Raw genomic sequence first — 17,500 nt, forward strand, 5'->3', positions numbered from 1 at the left:
TACCAGTGCCAATCTGCCAGTTCCCTGTTGGTACCCAGCCTACTGGCGTCATCAGCTGCTTAACCTCCACCACCACCAGTGCCAGTCACACAACACACGCTCCACCGTACTAACACTTCACCGTCACAACCTCCTCTTTTCTACCATCCACTCTCTATAAACACCACTGCCATATTACACACCACCCTCCACCCTATACTCTCCACTCCAACCTCCCTTCTCCAAACAATCATCAGCATTTGTTTAACCCTTTTAGGCAGAGCCTCTTCTACAGAGGTGTGAAAGCCAAATCTAGATTTGAATTGGTTAATTTCTCCCAGGCATATCCTGATTCTCTCTAATGGCAGGAAAAGGAAATAATATTTCAGAGAAAACAGGCAAGCACTGCACCGCATGCTGTATATGCCCTTTATATGTGTGTATGTAGAGTTTTACAATAGAGCAATATAGTATATGTCAGTGTATTGCTTCAAGTTTATTTTGCTTTACAGTTCTATATTGTTTCCTTATAGGCCAGCAAGCAGGTAAAAATGGGTGGTAGAGGGTAGGGGTGGGCGATATGACGATATTAAATCGTGAATCGCGATATTGAGTAAAAGATCGTCTCGAATCTGCCAAAGTGGAGAAATCGTATAGATCGTCTTGCAGTGAGGATGTTTATTATCAGTATCAGAGTGACGTTTTCTCACTTGTGTTGTTGTCTTCACTTTATTCTCAACATTATTGTATTCCAATTGTACACTTTATGAGAGTATCATCAGTGTGTTAACATTTTATTGACTGCAAATTACAAATTGCAAGTATATGAAAGTTGTTTTTTGTTGTTTTTATTTTTTGGATGGAAGATCGTGATAAAAAATCTAAATCGAAATCGAAATCGAGATTTCATGTAAAAAAAATCGTGATACAACATTTTTGCCATATCGCCCACCCCTAGTAGAGGGTACATTTTGATACCTCAATACAGGTTGCCTATTTTTTTTTCTATTTTGCAATGAGAATGCCTGTCAATGAATTAGTCATACGTAAAGACACATTTTCAACATTTCTCATCAAACCTCAGCAACAGTTTGCACCAGAAAAGACCATCAAAAGTACACTAGGCAACTGAAATCATGACAAATCAATTTGACTGTCTTATCCATAGACTATGACATTGATTAACCATTCTGATGGCATTGTGACACATTCATTGATACAAAAACTTGCTTTTGATAAATGAATTAAGGTCTTGAGCAATGCACTTAATATGTTGCAAATGCGAGAGAGATTCGAGAAATGAGAAAAAACTTGTAATAGACATTCAGTAATGTCATAACAATGTTGTTATGATATAGTTCAGCAAAGAGGAAGTCAGATCCTCTGTGAGCCCATATGCACCAATAGCTATTCTCTGATCTCTACTACCACTGCCAGTCACAACGCCATCCATTACAGCCACACTGCGCCATCCACCACTCAATGCCAGCAATATCACCCTCAACCTCCATCCTCAACCCTATGTCTATGGTGTCGTGGGCTGACTGCCCATCATGGCTCTATTGTGATTGGCTCAGAGTCTCATGCTTGTGTTTTGATTGGCTAGCTGAGTGTTTTGCGTCATCTAACACCTCGGGCCTTAGAAACACGAGACCCAAAGCATGCCACCACAATTACTGGCAGGACAGTGTGTGTGTGTGTGTGTGTGTGTGTGTGTGTGTGTGTGTGTGTGTGTGTGTGTGTGTGTGTGTGTGTGTGTGTGTGTGTGTGTGTGTGTGTGTGTGTGTGTGTGTTTGTGTGTGTGTGTGTGCGTGCGTGCGTGTGCAGGTAGCTTGAGATTGAGTTTGTGTCATTATGTGCAATTATGATTTTAATAAACATTTGCACTACATGCATCCCTCCCTCTCTCTCCCTGTTATTATGACTGTGTGTGTGTGTGTGTGTGTGTGTGTGTGTGTGTGTGTGTGTGTGTGTGTGTGTGTGTGTGCGTGTGTGTGTGTATTCATGGGAAGGTACTCTGTAACTAGAGAAGGTCTGTTAATCTCTTCCACACTCGTGTGTGTGTGTGTATGTGTAGGCATGCGTGCGTGCGTGCAGGCTGCATGCGTGCGTGCAGGCGTGCAGGCGTGCGTGCGTGCGTGCATTTATGACATTTCAGATGGACTGGCAGGAACAAGAACACTCACACCTCCATCATATCAACACACACACACACACACACACACACACACACACACACACACACACACACACACACACACACACACACACACACACACACACACACACACACACACACACACACACACACACGTGTTCAGAAAGCAGCAGCTTGTCTACACACTCACACCACCACCACATCAACATGCCTCATCCAAGATTATTTATGATTCTTCAAGTGGGCATAGGAGACATGCGTGTGCCCAGTATGTGCATTTGTGCGCGCGTACATACGTGTACGCGTGCATACACGTGCGAGTGCATACGCGTGTTTACTTATGGTAACCTATAGTATCTTTTACAAGTTGTAAATTACAACGCATATGATTGATGGCCAGAGTGCATGTATGTCATCACAATCAAACCTTAATCATGCTTACAGTCTTACAGTAATGTGCACCATTACAGTATATGCACCATTTGGAATCAATTCAATATAATGTTTCAATCATTCAGAGCAGTTTTTTAAGCAACTGGACTTCTTCTTCAAGTTTAAGCTCCACTATAAGCTCCAAGAGAAACTCCAGGGGCCTACAACTACATTTCGTAGACATCATGACCTGGCTGAACAGGAATCCTCACAGACCTTGTCTAATCATTTCCAGCCACAAAAATGACCAAAAACCTGCCTGGAGGAACTTGAACCAAATTGTATTGATTTATATGGGCATAAATCTACAGAAAAACGCTTGATGCCTGTTTTGGACCATTTCTTTATCCACAGACGCCAAAAACTAAACAGCCCAATTGTATGGGAAACCACCCAATCTGGCAACACTGAGAACAGTAGTTGTTTTCCCATGAGAGAATGTCTGCCCATTGTAATGCTGGAGATGCATGTGAATTTGCGAAGCAAAGCTAAATTCATGTGAAATAAGCGAAGTGTTGCGATGGCAAGCAAACCGGAGTATAGTGAAGTGAAAAATATTCATCCAAATTCCATATGCAAATTAGGAGCGAATTTCACCTGCAGCAGCCAATTGAATCAGCAATATAAATCTTCCAGGCAATTTGATTCGCCACTACAACCTGCTGACCGTTCAACTGTCAGAATGGAACACAGAATTTTGCTCTGCTTCGCTTAGCTCATTTCCCCTCCATGAGTCCCTAGCATAACTGGTGTGTTGACCTTGTGTGTTGCTGAAGGCATGCTGTCGACTTCACTGTAGTGTTCCTCTGTCCTGGGTTTTATCTTATCGTGTCCTTATCACAACACTCAGTACAGACATGCACAGGACGTCACAGAGAGAGAGAGAGAGAGAGAGAGAGAGAGAGAGAGAGAGAGAGAGAGAGAGAGACAGAGAGAGAGAGAGAGAGAGAGAGAGAGAGAGAGAGAGAGAGAGAGAGAGAGAGAGAGAGAGAGAGTGAAAAAGTGAGGCATGAGGGAGAGGGTCGGGGGTTATGCCTGGCAAACTAAAATTAGGAGCTGACCTGAGCTCATGTAGAGATAGAGAAGTAGAAAGAGAGAGTAGGGAGGGAGAGAGCGAAATAGAAAGAGAGAGTAGGGACAGGGGTGCAATGCTGATCATTGTTCTGCTTGCATTTAGCTTTAGTTTACAGGTTGTTTCATCCATCCAAGAGTCTACAATTCCTACAAAATTTAGAAAAATCAAAATACTCTAATTGGGTACTGGAGCACTAAAATACTAATGTCTTATCATTCCCTCATACTAATTTCATCCCCACAAAGGCTCTGGAATGGTCAACAATTACTGTTGAAATGGGGTGAACTGAGCTCTGCTGAAATTTGAAATGTCCATCTTATCCTACCCAATTGCGAATGTGACATTGAAAGACAATTCATTGTGGAAAGGGTGAAGTTTGAAGTACCGGTATGTGTCCCCTCTCCATGTTCCCTCCCCTGTTCACCAATTGGAAACAAGAATACAGTGGATATCTCTCCGCTCCTTCTGGAAAGTTCATGGGGCTTGAGAAGTCACAAATTCCGCTAGATCACACACATGCTGTACCTCAGAATTAATGGTAATAATTGGAGTGATTGGAGTGATTGTCGACTTCACTAGTCAATTTGTGAGTTGTGTGCATGCAAGAAATATGAAATTATTTGGACTACATAAGAGCAGTCGCAGGTCTGATGTGCGGTAGCCAGGCCGTGCCCTTCTATTGACGCAACACCTTCAGGGTTGCTTCTAGTCAGGCCAAGAGCAATAAAAAATATTGTTTCTGAACTCCCGAAAAATCAGGAACTCCTCCCACTTTGTTGGGAAGCATACAGCCATTAGCAAACCAAGGGAGGCGGGTCGACCATGCCATTTGGGAAATGCTAATTGTTATGCTCTTGGTCAGACTAAGTCTCGAAGAGATTTGAAAGTCGATGATCATCAGGCTAGATGTGCGGCCACTTTAGCCACATGCTGCGGTAGGCTGATTACTCTTCTTCAGCCTTGGCTCACTTCCAGGCGCGGTTCTTGCATAGAGGCGTTGCTAGGCAACCGCCTTAGGCCCCGCCTTAGCCCCCCAAATTTAGGGGCCCCATCTGACTGGGAGCGGAACATTTCACATAGTAATTGGGGCCCCTTTGGACAGTAATTCACAAATAAATGGTAATTTTCATAAATAATGAATTTTGTATGTTTAAATTGGAAATAAGAGCAACACAATACATTACAAACAAATACAGATCCCGTGCACACCCCTCACTTTCGTGTTAAAATGGAATATTCCATCCATGCATGCCATGTGCGCGAGACGAGTTCCAAAACATTCGCTACGTTCCCACACAACATGCCTGCGCATATCTGCACAGCTCAAATGCGCACAATGCGTAATTACGGCGCATTCGGAACGCACTGTGAGTGCGCATTGCTTGCCCATATATGCGCAGCGGGTCCCTCCGCGAACGAGCTGAAGACGGAAGCGACTCAAGCGAAGTGACTGACATTTTCTAGGTGGTGAACAGACATGCGAGTTTTGTGCTTTCCTGAATATGGATAACACTGTGCGTAAATGTTTTAAAACTCCAACATCGGTAAACTTTGGATAACCCACGACATGACATATTAGAAGCCTGGACTATCTCCGTGGATCGGACAGCGACAAGGAAAACTGTGCCTACACTGTAGCACTAGCAGGTCAAACTACTGTGGCTATCCCCACTGATGGATCTGTGAATGGCCGCGGCACTGATAACCCCAAGTTTTGTTGAATGAATACCTCGTGAGATATTTTGTTTCAAAAAGGCGTTACTTTTCCTCTAGATGTGAACTGGAATTGGCTCGAGTAAGTTATTCCATCGAAATTAAGCGCTTGCAGACGGTGCATCGGTTACTGTATCATCAGACAACCTTCTCAATCTCTCTGAAATGATTTCAGAAACATGCTGTCGAAATTTGGAAAGGCTTAAACAAGCATGCAGCTTTCAAGGAACATTCTGTAACTTGATGCGATGTGGCGAGATTTAGAACATCGCGGAATTAGCTGACATGTCAGCCATAGCTCCAGTAGATAGGCTGGAGTTTTTAATAATGAACTGCGTTACGTGGCGATATTGCTGGCTAGTTCTGGATGCTAACAGGAGGTGATGTGGAAGTTCAGCCTGGAGAAACGCCGACGTGATTGACAAAAGACAGCGCACTCTACTCATAGTAAGTCACATTAATTGTGTGTGTGTGTGTGTGTGTGTGTGTGTGTGCGCGCGCGCTTGTGTGTGTGATGGCAATTGGAACTATTGCTACTACTATGCCTCAGTTGGTTGGTTTGGAATTCACCCGCCCTGGTGTTTTGTTTTGTAGCCAATTCAGTTTGAGATGCTTGCTGCTCGCCGTCCAATACGTCATGTGCACACGCAGTGGTGGTGGTGGTGTGGCGGGTGGTGGCATTTGGGCAAAATGATACACTGCAATCTTACTGTCTATTTGCATGTGTGTCTGTGAGGGAGCGACTGCTACCTCTCTGTCAAGGATGTGTGGGGTAACGAGCGGAGTGGAGGATGATGAGGCACGAAGTCCGGAAGTATCAAAAATAATTAGGCCTTTTTATTTACCTTTTCACCTAGACATTAGAAAATAATGTGCACGTGGGCATCAAAATACATGGACAGGGACACTGTCTGGCAAACAAAATACGACAGATTCCTCAAAAGCATTCAAAGAGCATCAAAGTCTAACAGCACAAACGCTCTGCTTACACCGATATGCAGCAGTTTTACGCGAAGCCACCTCCTACTGGTTACCAGGTGCTTTCTCAATCAAAATCGCTCACATCAAACGATTTGACTACGGCTTAAATACACCCATTTCCTAGGGCCAGCCAATTATTCACTAATTCAATTACTCACTCAACGCTGCATGACTAGACTAGCCTACGCGATTGGTCTCACAATTCCTTCCGACCATCGCCAAACAAAAACAGCCAGTTTAAACACAATACTCAAAACATAACCACATAGAACGCCAGATTGCCCAAGTACACATTCATAATCGTCACAAATATAAACATGACAAAACCCCACACATTTCCCCTCCCAAAAGTCACTGATGGAATTCTGCCATTGACTGTGCGCGCCTCCGCCCATGGCCATGACAATGTTCGGAGAAAGTGTTTCATTGCGAGCGCAGGTGTGCGAGTGTGCGCGTGTACGAGTGTGTGCGCGTGTATTTTCGCTCGCTAAAAGTCCCGACAGTTCAGTAAACACAAATGTTCATAAATACACCGTTCGTGAGTTTTAAAAATAGCCTAACTTAGCCAGTGAGAAGGGGGAGGGAAACTTCACCTTCTCACAGTGTCGTTGAACTTTGATCTGTGTTTGCCACTGCAATGGTCTGGGCAGTCGAGAGAGATTGAGAGAGAAAGAGAGAGAGAGAGGGAGGAGAGAGAGAGAGAGAGAGAGAGAGAGAGAGAGAGAGAGAGCGCCGGAGGTGAGAGAGAGAGAGATAGAGAGAGAGAGAGAGAGAGAGAGAGAGAGAGAGAGAGAGAGAGAGAGAGATGAGCGATGAGAAAGATGAGAGAGAGAGAGAGAGAGAGAGAGAGAGAGGGCTTTGATGCCCATGTGTAATTGATTGATGTGCATGTGAAGATTGCAATGTTGAATATGTCAACATTGAATGCTGTCTAAATGTCTAAAGCAAAACTTGGCCCAAGCACATTATGTTCAAGAGGTCTTCTGACTGTTGTAGAGAGCTTAGTTTTTGAATTGTGTATCTGTGATACAGAAGATGCTGTGAGCTAAGCATCTCTAAGCAAGCCTATTAGGCTATTATTATTATTTTTCAAGGGGGGGGGTACACACTTGGGTGGGCCGGTGGGCCGGTGGGCTGCTGGGCCGATGGGCCCCCTAGCTAACTTCGCCTTAGGCCCCCAAATTGCTAAGTCCGCCACTGCTCACGTCAAATATGTGAGGCCCACGTTGTAGTCTATTACATAGTCTCGCACAAGAAGTAAAATAACTTTTGCTGCCTGTCGCAAATGGATCTTCTGACACCAATCAAAAATGTTTAAATTCCCCTTCGAAAATTGACCATGGTAAACCATGATTTCATGTTTATTTGAGCAAGGTTCGGCATGGTTTTTGGTTTGACTATGGTTTAACTCCGGTTTTACTCTGAAAACTAACCATGGTTTACCACAGTTTATAGTTATTCATTCAATTACACTTAGCTGCCGCTTTTTTTATCCAACACACATATTGGTGACAGTCCTTGGAGCAATGTGGTGCTAGGTGCCTTGCTCAAGAGAACTTCAGTCATGGATGGAGGTGTAGGGAGAGGTAAGGGTGGGATTCAAAACCGCAACTCTGTGATCTTCGGTCCAACTCCCTAACCATTACACTATGGCTGCGAGCAATTTTTTATGTTTTTGTTTGGGTGACCATGAAACCCATAATCAACCATGGTTTTTTGAGCATGGTTTGTGACTATGGTTAAACCATAGACACAAACCATGCAGGAAAAAAACATGAAAACCATGAATAACCATGATCCATGGTTAGTCATGAATCACGGTTTTCATGGTTACCCAAAAAACATGGATAGTAATACGATGGTTGGTTCAGAGTACTTGGTAGTTCATGGCTACTACAGTAAAACCATGGTCGATTTTCGTAAGGGTCACTTCTATCATTTGTGAAATCCAGAATCTGGATTAAGTTTAATAACTGTATTTGTATAGCACAGCTCATACATGCAGCTCAATGTGCTTGATTTGCTCCATTTACTTCCACTCAAAATTTTGACGAATTGTCATCTATCCATGGTCTGGAAGTAGAAGGCCGTGTCATAGGTACTATAATTTCCTCCCACAAAACCAGACCCAGACGTAACTTGTAAATTGACTGTAAATTTAAATTAAGTTATATACTTCATATAGCCCTGTGTGTGTGTGTGTGTGTGTGTGTGTGTGTGTGTGTGTGTGTGTGTGTGTGTGTGTGTGTGTGTGTGTGTGTGTGTGTGTGTGTGTGTGTGTGTGTGTGTGTAATCTTGCTCTTCCACGCACACTTCTCTGTCAATCATGCAAACCAAGTAATTCCAATGAGTTATTAAGAAATGTCAGAAATGTAGGGCAAGTCTACCTAGCACCTAGCGCTATACTGTACCTTATATATAACTGCCGGAAACCACAAACCCTAAAATACACGGCCATATCCTGAGTCAGGTAGTGCTAATTTTACTCCAATAGCCATTTCTATTTAAATTTAAACAAGCCAGAAAAAGGTCGCAAATTCTGTACTCCAACATTGTCAAGCTTTTAGCATATTATCCATCTTGGAAAACATGAACAGTAAAACTGCAAAGCAATTCAATTAATCCAATCAAACCTGTTATCTATAATCAGATCATATCCCATGAAAAAGAAGATCCCTAATTGTGGGATCCACTTCGTTAAGCATTCAGCAAAGTATGCAGCTTTGGATATATGATAACCTGCCAAGCAGATGCTAAAGTTCAGTCAACACGCGTCCCAAAAGTGTCTGATGTCCTCTATCTTAGAAATATTGGCATAGGGTCTCTAACACACACACACACACACACACACACACACACACACACACACACACACACACACACACACACACACACACACACACACACACACACACACACACACACGCCGTCTCTCTAAGAATAGTTGGCCTCCTCACTATGTGCCCCAGTGCTGAAGAACGTAGGCTAGGCTAACACGCACGCACGCACACACATGCACGCACTATCTCTCTCTCTCTCTCTCTCTCTCTCTCTCTCTCTCTCTCACACACACACACACACACACACACACACACACACACACACACACACACACACACACACACACACACACACACACACACACACACACACACACACACACACACACACAGAAAAAAAAGAACACACACACACACAGGGCTGGTCTAACTGTGTCCACTGGTGCTGAGGAACACAGGCTAGTCTTAGACACTCCTCTGCTCCCCTCTCTGTGCTCTGAGACGTGGCCATTTTAAGCACTACTGTACGATGCCTATAACTGGCAAGAGAACTGTGTGCCGGAGACATGGTCAAGAGGGGCATGTTGAGTTTGTGGACAGGGTGTGTTGGGATGTGTAGATTGTTGCTAGGGCTGTAACGATATTGTATTGAAAGAAATCGCGATACGCAGAGTCATGATACTGTATCGTGATGCAAGAAGGCAGTATCGTCAAAAGTAATTTAGAAGTCCTTTCACTCGGCGGCCATCTTGGCTACGCCTCAGGGTCGCAATTTGGGTCGCAATTTCAGATTAGTCAGACCAGGCGAGTCAAGGCGGCGAGATGATTGGATAAATGACAGCGCAGCTCAGCAAGCAATTGGCTCTTGTTGACGGCCAGGCGGGATATGTGCAAGCACGCACCATATTAGCGTAGTGAACTGCCCCTGTTCATTCCTATGGACGCTTTCTGAAGTGTTCCGTCTCCTTACGTACTGACAGTCTCTGGTATCGTGCTACGTCCTTTCAAAGTGCTGTTAGCCTTTCATCCAGAGAACAACCACATGATATGATGTGATAGCTCTTCCAATCTTCAAATTAACGTCATATACAAACCCCAACTCCGGTGAAGTTGGGACGTTTGGTAAACAGTGAATAAAATCAAAATGCTATAATTTTCAAGACATTCAATCTATTCATTAGATGGAGAATAGTGAAAAGACAACATATTAAGTGTTAAAACCGAGAAAGAATATTGTTTTGGGGGACATATGTACTCATTTCTAATTTGATAAATGCAACACGTCTCAAATAAGTTGGGACGGGGATCCGTGAAATTCAGTAAACATCCAAATAAGATAAAACAACAAAGAAGAACATTTCAAAATGAATTGTACTGAGGGATAATATAGGTGTCCAGGTATAAGATCATCACAGAGAGGCTGAGTCACTCATTATTAAAGATGCAGAGGGAATAATTACCATAGTTATTACATATATTTTTGAATTCCCTTTGATTTACCACGATTGAGTGTATATAAAACATATTTGTGTCATTAAAATCATTGTATAGGTTCATGACATCATGAAATATATATTGGCTTTAGTTTCACTCTAGCACTCCAGGAATTACAGCTATGGAAAATTGACAATTTTAAGAATGCTTAATGCGTGCAAATGATACAGGGGTGTAACATTCTCCAAAGCACCTGAGCTCACTTGATATTTCCCAGAAGATAAGATAAGACCCAGAAGACATGGGAAACTGTCCTTTGCTTACAGAAGTCAGCAGAAGTTGTAGAAGTCGATTCAAATAATAGAGTATTGCACATCCTGCGCTACAGTGAAAATGGACCATCCAACTTGTATTCGTGCTAACTTCAAAAGTCAGCCTCCATGATGGCATGCGGGTGCAGTAGTGCATTGGTTAAGATGTTCTCACTCATCTGTAGAGTTAAATACAGTGCTGAATGGTATAAATGGGTTTTAAACAGCATGAAAAGCCACTCATGCATTATATTTTGAAGGGAGATCTTTGATTACTGCCACATAGTAAGGACAAATTGCATTCTCTACTATGTTTTAACAGTTTGGCTCCATCATAAGGACCAGCAGGTGATAAAATGGTGGGCTTTTGGTCAAGACCTGTCACACTGTAAGCACTACAGAAAGGAAAACATTGCAAAACATGACAAGGAATACACCCACCATTTAAGCTGGTGAAATCATGTCCAAGATAGGAATTAACACTGTTTTTTATATAAAATCATCTCATCGGTTAATGTATTTTACTGTTAAGTGTTGTCTTTTGTTTTGTTTTTAGTCTTCCTCGACATTTGCTGCCTTTTACTGTCCCCGTCCCAACTCTTTTGAGACGCGTTGTTTTTACATATTCATGAATATCCCCCAAAACAATAATTTTGGTCAGTTTCGATGGCTGATATGTTTCTTTGTGCTGTTCTCCATCTAATGTAAGAATCAGATGTTTTGAAAATGGCAGTATTTTGTTATTATTCACAATTTACCTTGTGTCCCAACTTCTATGGAGTTGGGGTTTGTATTATTCTTGAAACGTTTCTAAAATTATTAGAAGCCTCTTGTATCCTATTCTACCTATATAAATATCATTTAAATATCATCAAAAAGATACATTTAAAAATTGTGGGATGTATCGAACTGTAGGTCAAGCCAATTGTGAGTAGCAGCCCTAATGGGTGCATGTGTGCCATTAGTGCATGTATCGGGTGTGTGTATGTATCGCGCATGTGTGTGTGGTGGGCGTGTTTCATGGATGTGTGGGTGTACTGTAAGTACATGTGTGTCTTCAGTGTATGTATGGATGGAGTCAAGAGAGGCCAGTTGTGTGTGTAACTCTGTATGTGTCCTGGATGTGTCTCCTTGGTGTATCTAGTCGGTTCACTGGGTGTGTGTGTGTGCATGTGTGTATGTGTATGTGTGCATTGCATGTCCTCTGTGTGTTTGTAAGCCTATGTGCGCGTGCTGTTGTGCATTTATGACCCGAGTGTGTGAAGTAATGAGACTGCTTTGCTGAAGTCAATTGAACACATTTTACTGCCGTCTCTCGTTTATGAAAATTACTTTATGACATTTATGGGGTTTTAATGTGGTGCTCCATTGGCTGATATTGCAGGAAATTGAGCTGTCAATTTCAAAAGAACTCTGCAATGATGCTAAAATTGTGTATGAAAGTTCTCAGGCTAAAGATAACGATACAATCTTTGCAACCTTTCGAGCAATGGTTCTGGGCAACAATACTATAAGGTTTTATTTGGACTGTTGATCACTACAACACTATTATGAAGAAAGCTAGTAGCAGACATGTTTTGTTCATCATTCTATGAGAAAATTAGGAAACATGTTGTTGCCTAGCAGCACTGCTCAAAAAAACGTGTTAAGACTGTATTGTCACCTTAACAGTCTAGACCAGAGGCATAAATGCTCCTCATCGATGTCAAAAGAGTGTCAAGGCTGCAGAGACAGACTGGACTGGTGGCATAAATCAGTGTTTTGTTTGCTGTTCCTCGCTTATGAAAATCTCTGTGTCTTTAATGTTCAGCTCTGGCGGCTGATCTCGCAGTAAATGTCACGGTGTCAGAGGTCATCTTTTATCCGACACCCCCGCGGCTCGAAAATCAAAACAGAGCCATTTCTGGCTTCCCTGTCAAAGAGGCATTAGCAGCGGGGGTCTAGACAACACAGGCGAACACTCAGTCACGCAAGCGCTTTCTTACTGGCCTTGAAGACTTGGTGGCATTTGCTTGTGACGTAAACAAGCATACAGTATACCCCATACCCCCCCCCACACACACACACACGTACGCACATGCACGCACACACGCACGCACACACACACACACACACACACACACACACACACACACACACACACACACACACACACACACACACACACACACACACACACACACACACACACACACACACACACACACACACACACACACAACCACACAGCCATATTATATGATAAAATAGACATGTGCATATTTGGTTGCATTTGCTTGTGACGTAAAGGCTCAATAGCTGCAGCAGAGGGACCATAACCAGCTTTTATGTCTCAGCTCCAGACAGTGAGTCTGAAAGAGCCCAGACACACTTGACATCATTGCTGTTGAATTCTAGCTCTTATGATCACAGGCTTTCTTTCATGCAGACACGCAGACACAAATACACCAGCACACACAAACACGCGCACGCGCATTCATAGTGGTATTGGGCATGGTGTTCCATCTCCAAGCACTCTGATAAACAATGGACGTCATTACTTAGTGCCCATAAAAATAGATCGGCATTTGCAACACGCTATTGGTTGGAGAGTTGAAAAAGACATTGGTGCACTGGCTTGAACTGAAATCCAAAGTCATATGATACACGTGGACACTGGACAGCAGAGGTGGACACTAATAGGTTGAAAACAAATCTAAACTAATTTATCGCATGTCACAGGTTGAGGTGTTTGTCATTGTTGGTGTGTGGAAACCTTAACTTATTGATGGAACTGGGATTGAAAAATGAAGGTCAATGACAGCAAAAATAGTTTTTGTTTTTGTTTTCCTTGACTTTGGTGACTCCAAGTGGTTAGATACCTTGTTCTCTACTAACCACAAACAGAGAATATTTAATTACATAATCACCCAAACACCCAAGACTATGCATTTCTTACAGTAATCAATGAAACATGGGCAACATCATTCTGTTAGTCTTGTCCAGCTGTCTGATCAGGGATTCAAGGAATGTTTCAGGGAGCTGGCACCACACCGACGTCATTAATCAGAGCTTTAAGAATGTGTGTGTGAGTGTGTGTGTGCTAACGCGCCTGTGTGCGTGTGCATGCGTGTTAGGGTTGCCAACTGCCAATGAAAAAAATACAGGACACTTATTTGTGGCGGGGGTCTGGGGGTCCTCCCTCCAAAAAAAATGTCCCTTGTCCCGTTTCAGCTCAATACAGTACCGGTACTTTTATTTTTAAATACGGGACGATTCCTTATTTCAAGGGGCGGTTGGCAACCCTACAGGCACATGAACCCCAGACAATTGGTGCCATACAGCAGCCTCCAGAACTGGTGTGTGCAGTGTCTCACCCCAAGTAGTCAATATCTGACTACCTCGGTGTGTGTGAGGGGGGGAGGAGGGAGACGCAGAGCAGATGAGGGTCGCGACTTGCGAAATAGCAGGCAATTCTTTTTCAATGTTTCGGTGACATTATTAACAAAAATGCTTTTTGGTTTTCGTCTCCGGTGGTATTGTAGTCACATTTTTATTTTTTTTACGAAAATATGAATCAATATCGTTATTTTTTTCGTACAAACGCATGCTGTTTTTTCCGTCATCGTTTTATTATCGTCAGGGGAAAAACAATCGTTAACTATAATTATATAATTATGACGAAAATATTTTGTCACAAAATTAACACTGCCTTTGACAAGACTGCAATTTTTGACGTCTGAGTTATGCTTTTGGAGTCAAAATGTGACTTCCTCTAGGATAAGGCCACACAGTCAACATGTGACGTGGAAGGTAGAATATACCAAGACGTAAAAAATTGCAGTCTGGTCAAAGGTTGTCAGAAATTGACTACTTGGGGTGAGACTGTGTTGGTGTGTGAATGTGGGACTGTGTATGTGTATTTGTAGCCTATTTGAAAGCAATTTTAATGAATATAAATACATGTTGTTGTTTTGTTGTAACAGTCCTAGCCTGGGGCCTCCTTAGCAGAGCTATGTGGCTCCATATTTCCAGATATCAAAGATATTAACATATCAGAGATATCAAGAAGGTGAGAAATCCAAAATCCACAATCCCCACAATCCAGAACAGAACACTCTTTTTCTCTCACCTGCCTATCGTTGTTTGCTATTGACAACCCTTAACATTACCCTCTGTGTATGTTCATGAATGCTTAACATCAACAATGACGTATAGAACAACAAAGCTTGTGGCAGTTTTAGCGCAGTGGCTTCATACCATTGATCTACTCATGAAAAGCCTAGTGTTAGCATATTGACACCCACGTTGGCTACAACAAAGCTTGTGGCAGTTTCAGCAGAGCGGCTTTATCATTTGATCAACAGAGGATGAAAAGACTAGCATTAGCATACAGACGCCCGTCGGCCTGTAAATGATGCATTAGCAAGCAGACACCCACCAGCCCTTTTGATGTCCACAGACAGCTAGCCCTCATGATACAGCCCAGCATGCAAATGACTCATTTGCTTGTCACGAAATAGAATTACCCTGACCTATCTTTTTGCAATAATAGAAAAACATGTTCATAATGCTCAAATGCTAATAGTAACTGTAAAAACTTTACGACCATAATAGGCCTACTGTGATAGTGCACAGGGCCTTCAGTAATACATTGCGACTTGGTCATTGCCATTCTGGTAACAACTACTTCATAACAATGGACGTGCTTTACTTATAGTAAGACTACAAATATCATTATCAGATATATTAGCAGTCGTCTCTCCAGTCTGATCCCTCCTGTCTGCCCTTCACAGCAGTTGCAGATCCCAGAAATGGCAGGTTGAGCTGATAAAGTAGTTTGCTGATGACTGGGCACACACACGCAGGCACGCACACACACACACACACACACACACACATAAAAGGCCTGACAGAATAATCAATTCCAGCTGGTGATGAAGCAGCAGCCCATCAGAGTCTGACTTGCTGCCTGAATGCCAAGCATGGCGGCCACATCACTGTCACGTAGATGCCGCTGGTGTGTGTGTTTGTGTGTGTGTGTCTGCCTGTGTGTGTGTGTGTGTGTGTGTGTGTGTGTGTGTGTGTGTGTGTGTGTGTGTGTGTGTGTGTGTGTGTGTGTGTGTGTGTGTGTGTGTGTGTGTGTGTGTGTGTGTGTCTTCAACGCCTCTACAGACACAGATATAGAAATATGTCCAAGACATTAAACGGATACCCAAAGAAGACAAAACATCAATAAAAAGCTAAGATTTTACAGTGGTTTGTTTTAGAATATTTGGAAGTTTGCTCTAATGTTGTGTTTTTATGATGCTGCCATGCAAACAGAACCCCTTTACAGGTATGGTTGCTAAGCGATGCTCACCTCTTTGTTTCTTGTTGCTGGGGGCCCCCAGACTGTCCCTCCGTATACTCCTCAGAGCCTTCCTGGCATCCATTAGTTCCTTCTTCAACATGGTGGATAGTGTACGCGCTGCTATTTTGCCTTTACACACACACACACACACACTCATGCACAACTTCTCACACACACTCCCATGCTCAACATGGTGGCAGCTCAGATACACACCGTCCTTCTTCTTTGCCCAATACACATGCACACAGACACAGACACTCACATACACTCACACTCTCCCTGCAGCTTTTGTCGCAACCCGTTTGTCCTTCCCAAGCTTGGTGGCACCACACAACACGTCTCCTCTTCTGTGCTCATCGCTTAACTTGATGTCACCTTAGAGAATGTCGCTGTCATCTTCTCGTTGCCCCACACTTCCATGACTCTCTTCTCTCTCTCTCTCTCTCTCTCTCTCTCTCTCTCTCTCTCTCTCTCTCTCTCTCTCTCTCTCTTTCTCTCTCTCTCTCTCTCTGTCTACGCTTCACAAAATACAAACAAACACCTTCTTTGGCGCCCTCTCGATCCTTTTCCAGGACATATCTGGGGTCCCCCCTCTGTGCCAACTGCCGTCTGTGGTCACCCCGAAAACAAACTATGCCAGCCTGGGGACTGGGGACTGCTACAGGGTCTGGGGGTTGAGGGGGTATTAGGGTGGATATGTGGTGGGGTTACAGTACCGTTCTGCAGGGCTGTTGGCACCTTTTTCCAGGCCCAGAACAATGGCCCCCCCGTCCAATACACATGCTGTAACGCACACCCCACTTTTGGGTCTCCTCTCTCCGTGGGGCTGGGTTAACTGACCCCTTTGCCCCCCCCATCCCTGCGGGTGCCCTACCGCTATGTAGGGTGTTTGGGGGGGGTGGGGGCTATTTTGAGAGAGAGAGAGCCTCTTCTGGCACCCCAGTACTCTTCCCGCCCCTCACTAATGCAATTGCAGATTACTCCCTAAGACTAGAGCACAGCCTGCGACCTTTACGGATGCAAAAAAACACACGCATATGCGCGTGTGCACACACACACACAGACACACATACACACACACAAACACACACACACACGCACACACAAACACACTGCTGAGAAGATCCTACTGACCTTCACACCTCGAGCCAATGCTGTCTTGTGCATTGAACACACTCACATACTCAAGACACACACACACACACACACACATACACACACACACACACACACGCACGCACGCACGCACTCACACACACACACAAATGTACATACTGAATAGAAGACCTGGGCATTCCCCCATGA

The 17,500-nt window shown here is 43.5% G+C and overlaps 1 protein-coding gene across 2 annotated transcripts in view; it reads right to left on the bottom strand.

The window, feature by feature from the left end:
- LOC134459227 (striated muscle preferentially expressed protein kinase-like) overlaps positions 1 to 17,500 on the bottom strand; it is a 99,846-nt gene that overhangs the window by 75,995 nt on the left and 6,351 nt on the right. The window contains exon 1 of one of the 2 annotated variants that reach the window (XM_063211527.1): positions 16,205 to 16,659. The exons of the other annotated variant lie outside the window; for it this stretch is intronic. Coding sequence (XP_063067597.1) covers positions 16,205 to 16,352 — 148 coding nt within the window. The 5' untranslated portion in view covers positions 16,353 to 16,659. Of the gene's footprint in view, positions 1 to 16,204; positions 16,660 to 17,500 lie in introns of those variants that run through there. 2 annotated transcript variants of the gene reach the window in all.

This window comes from Engraulis encrasicolus, chromosome 12, assembly GCF_034702125.1.
Source record: "Engraulis encrasicolus isolate BLACKSEA-1 chromosome 12, IST_EnEncr_1.0, whole genome shotgun sequence".
In the NCBI taxonomy this organism is placed as follows: domain Eukaryota; kingdom Metazoa; phylum Chordata; class Actinopteri; order Clupeiformes; family Engraulidae; genus Engraulis; species Engraulis encrasicolus.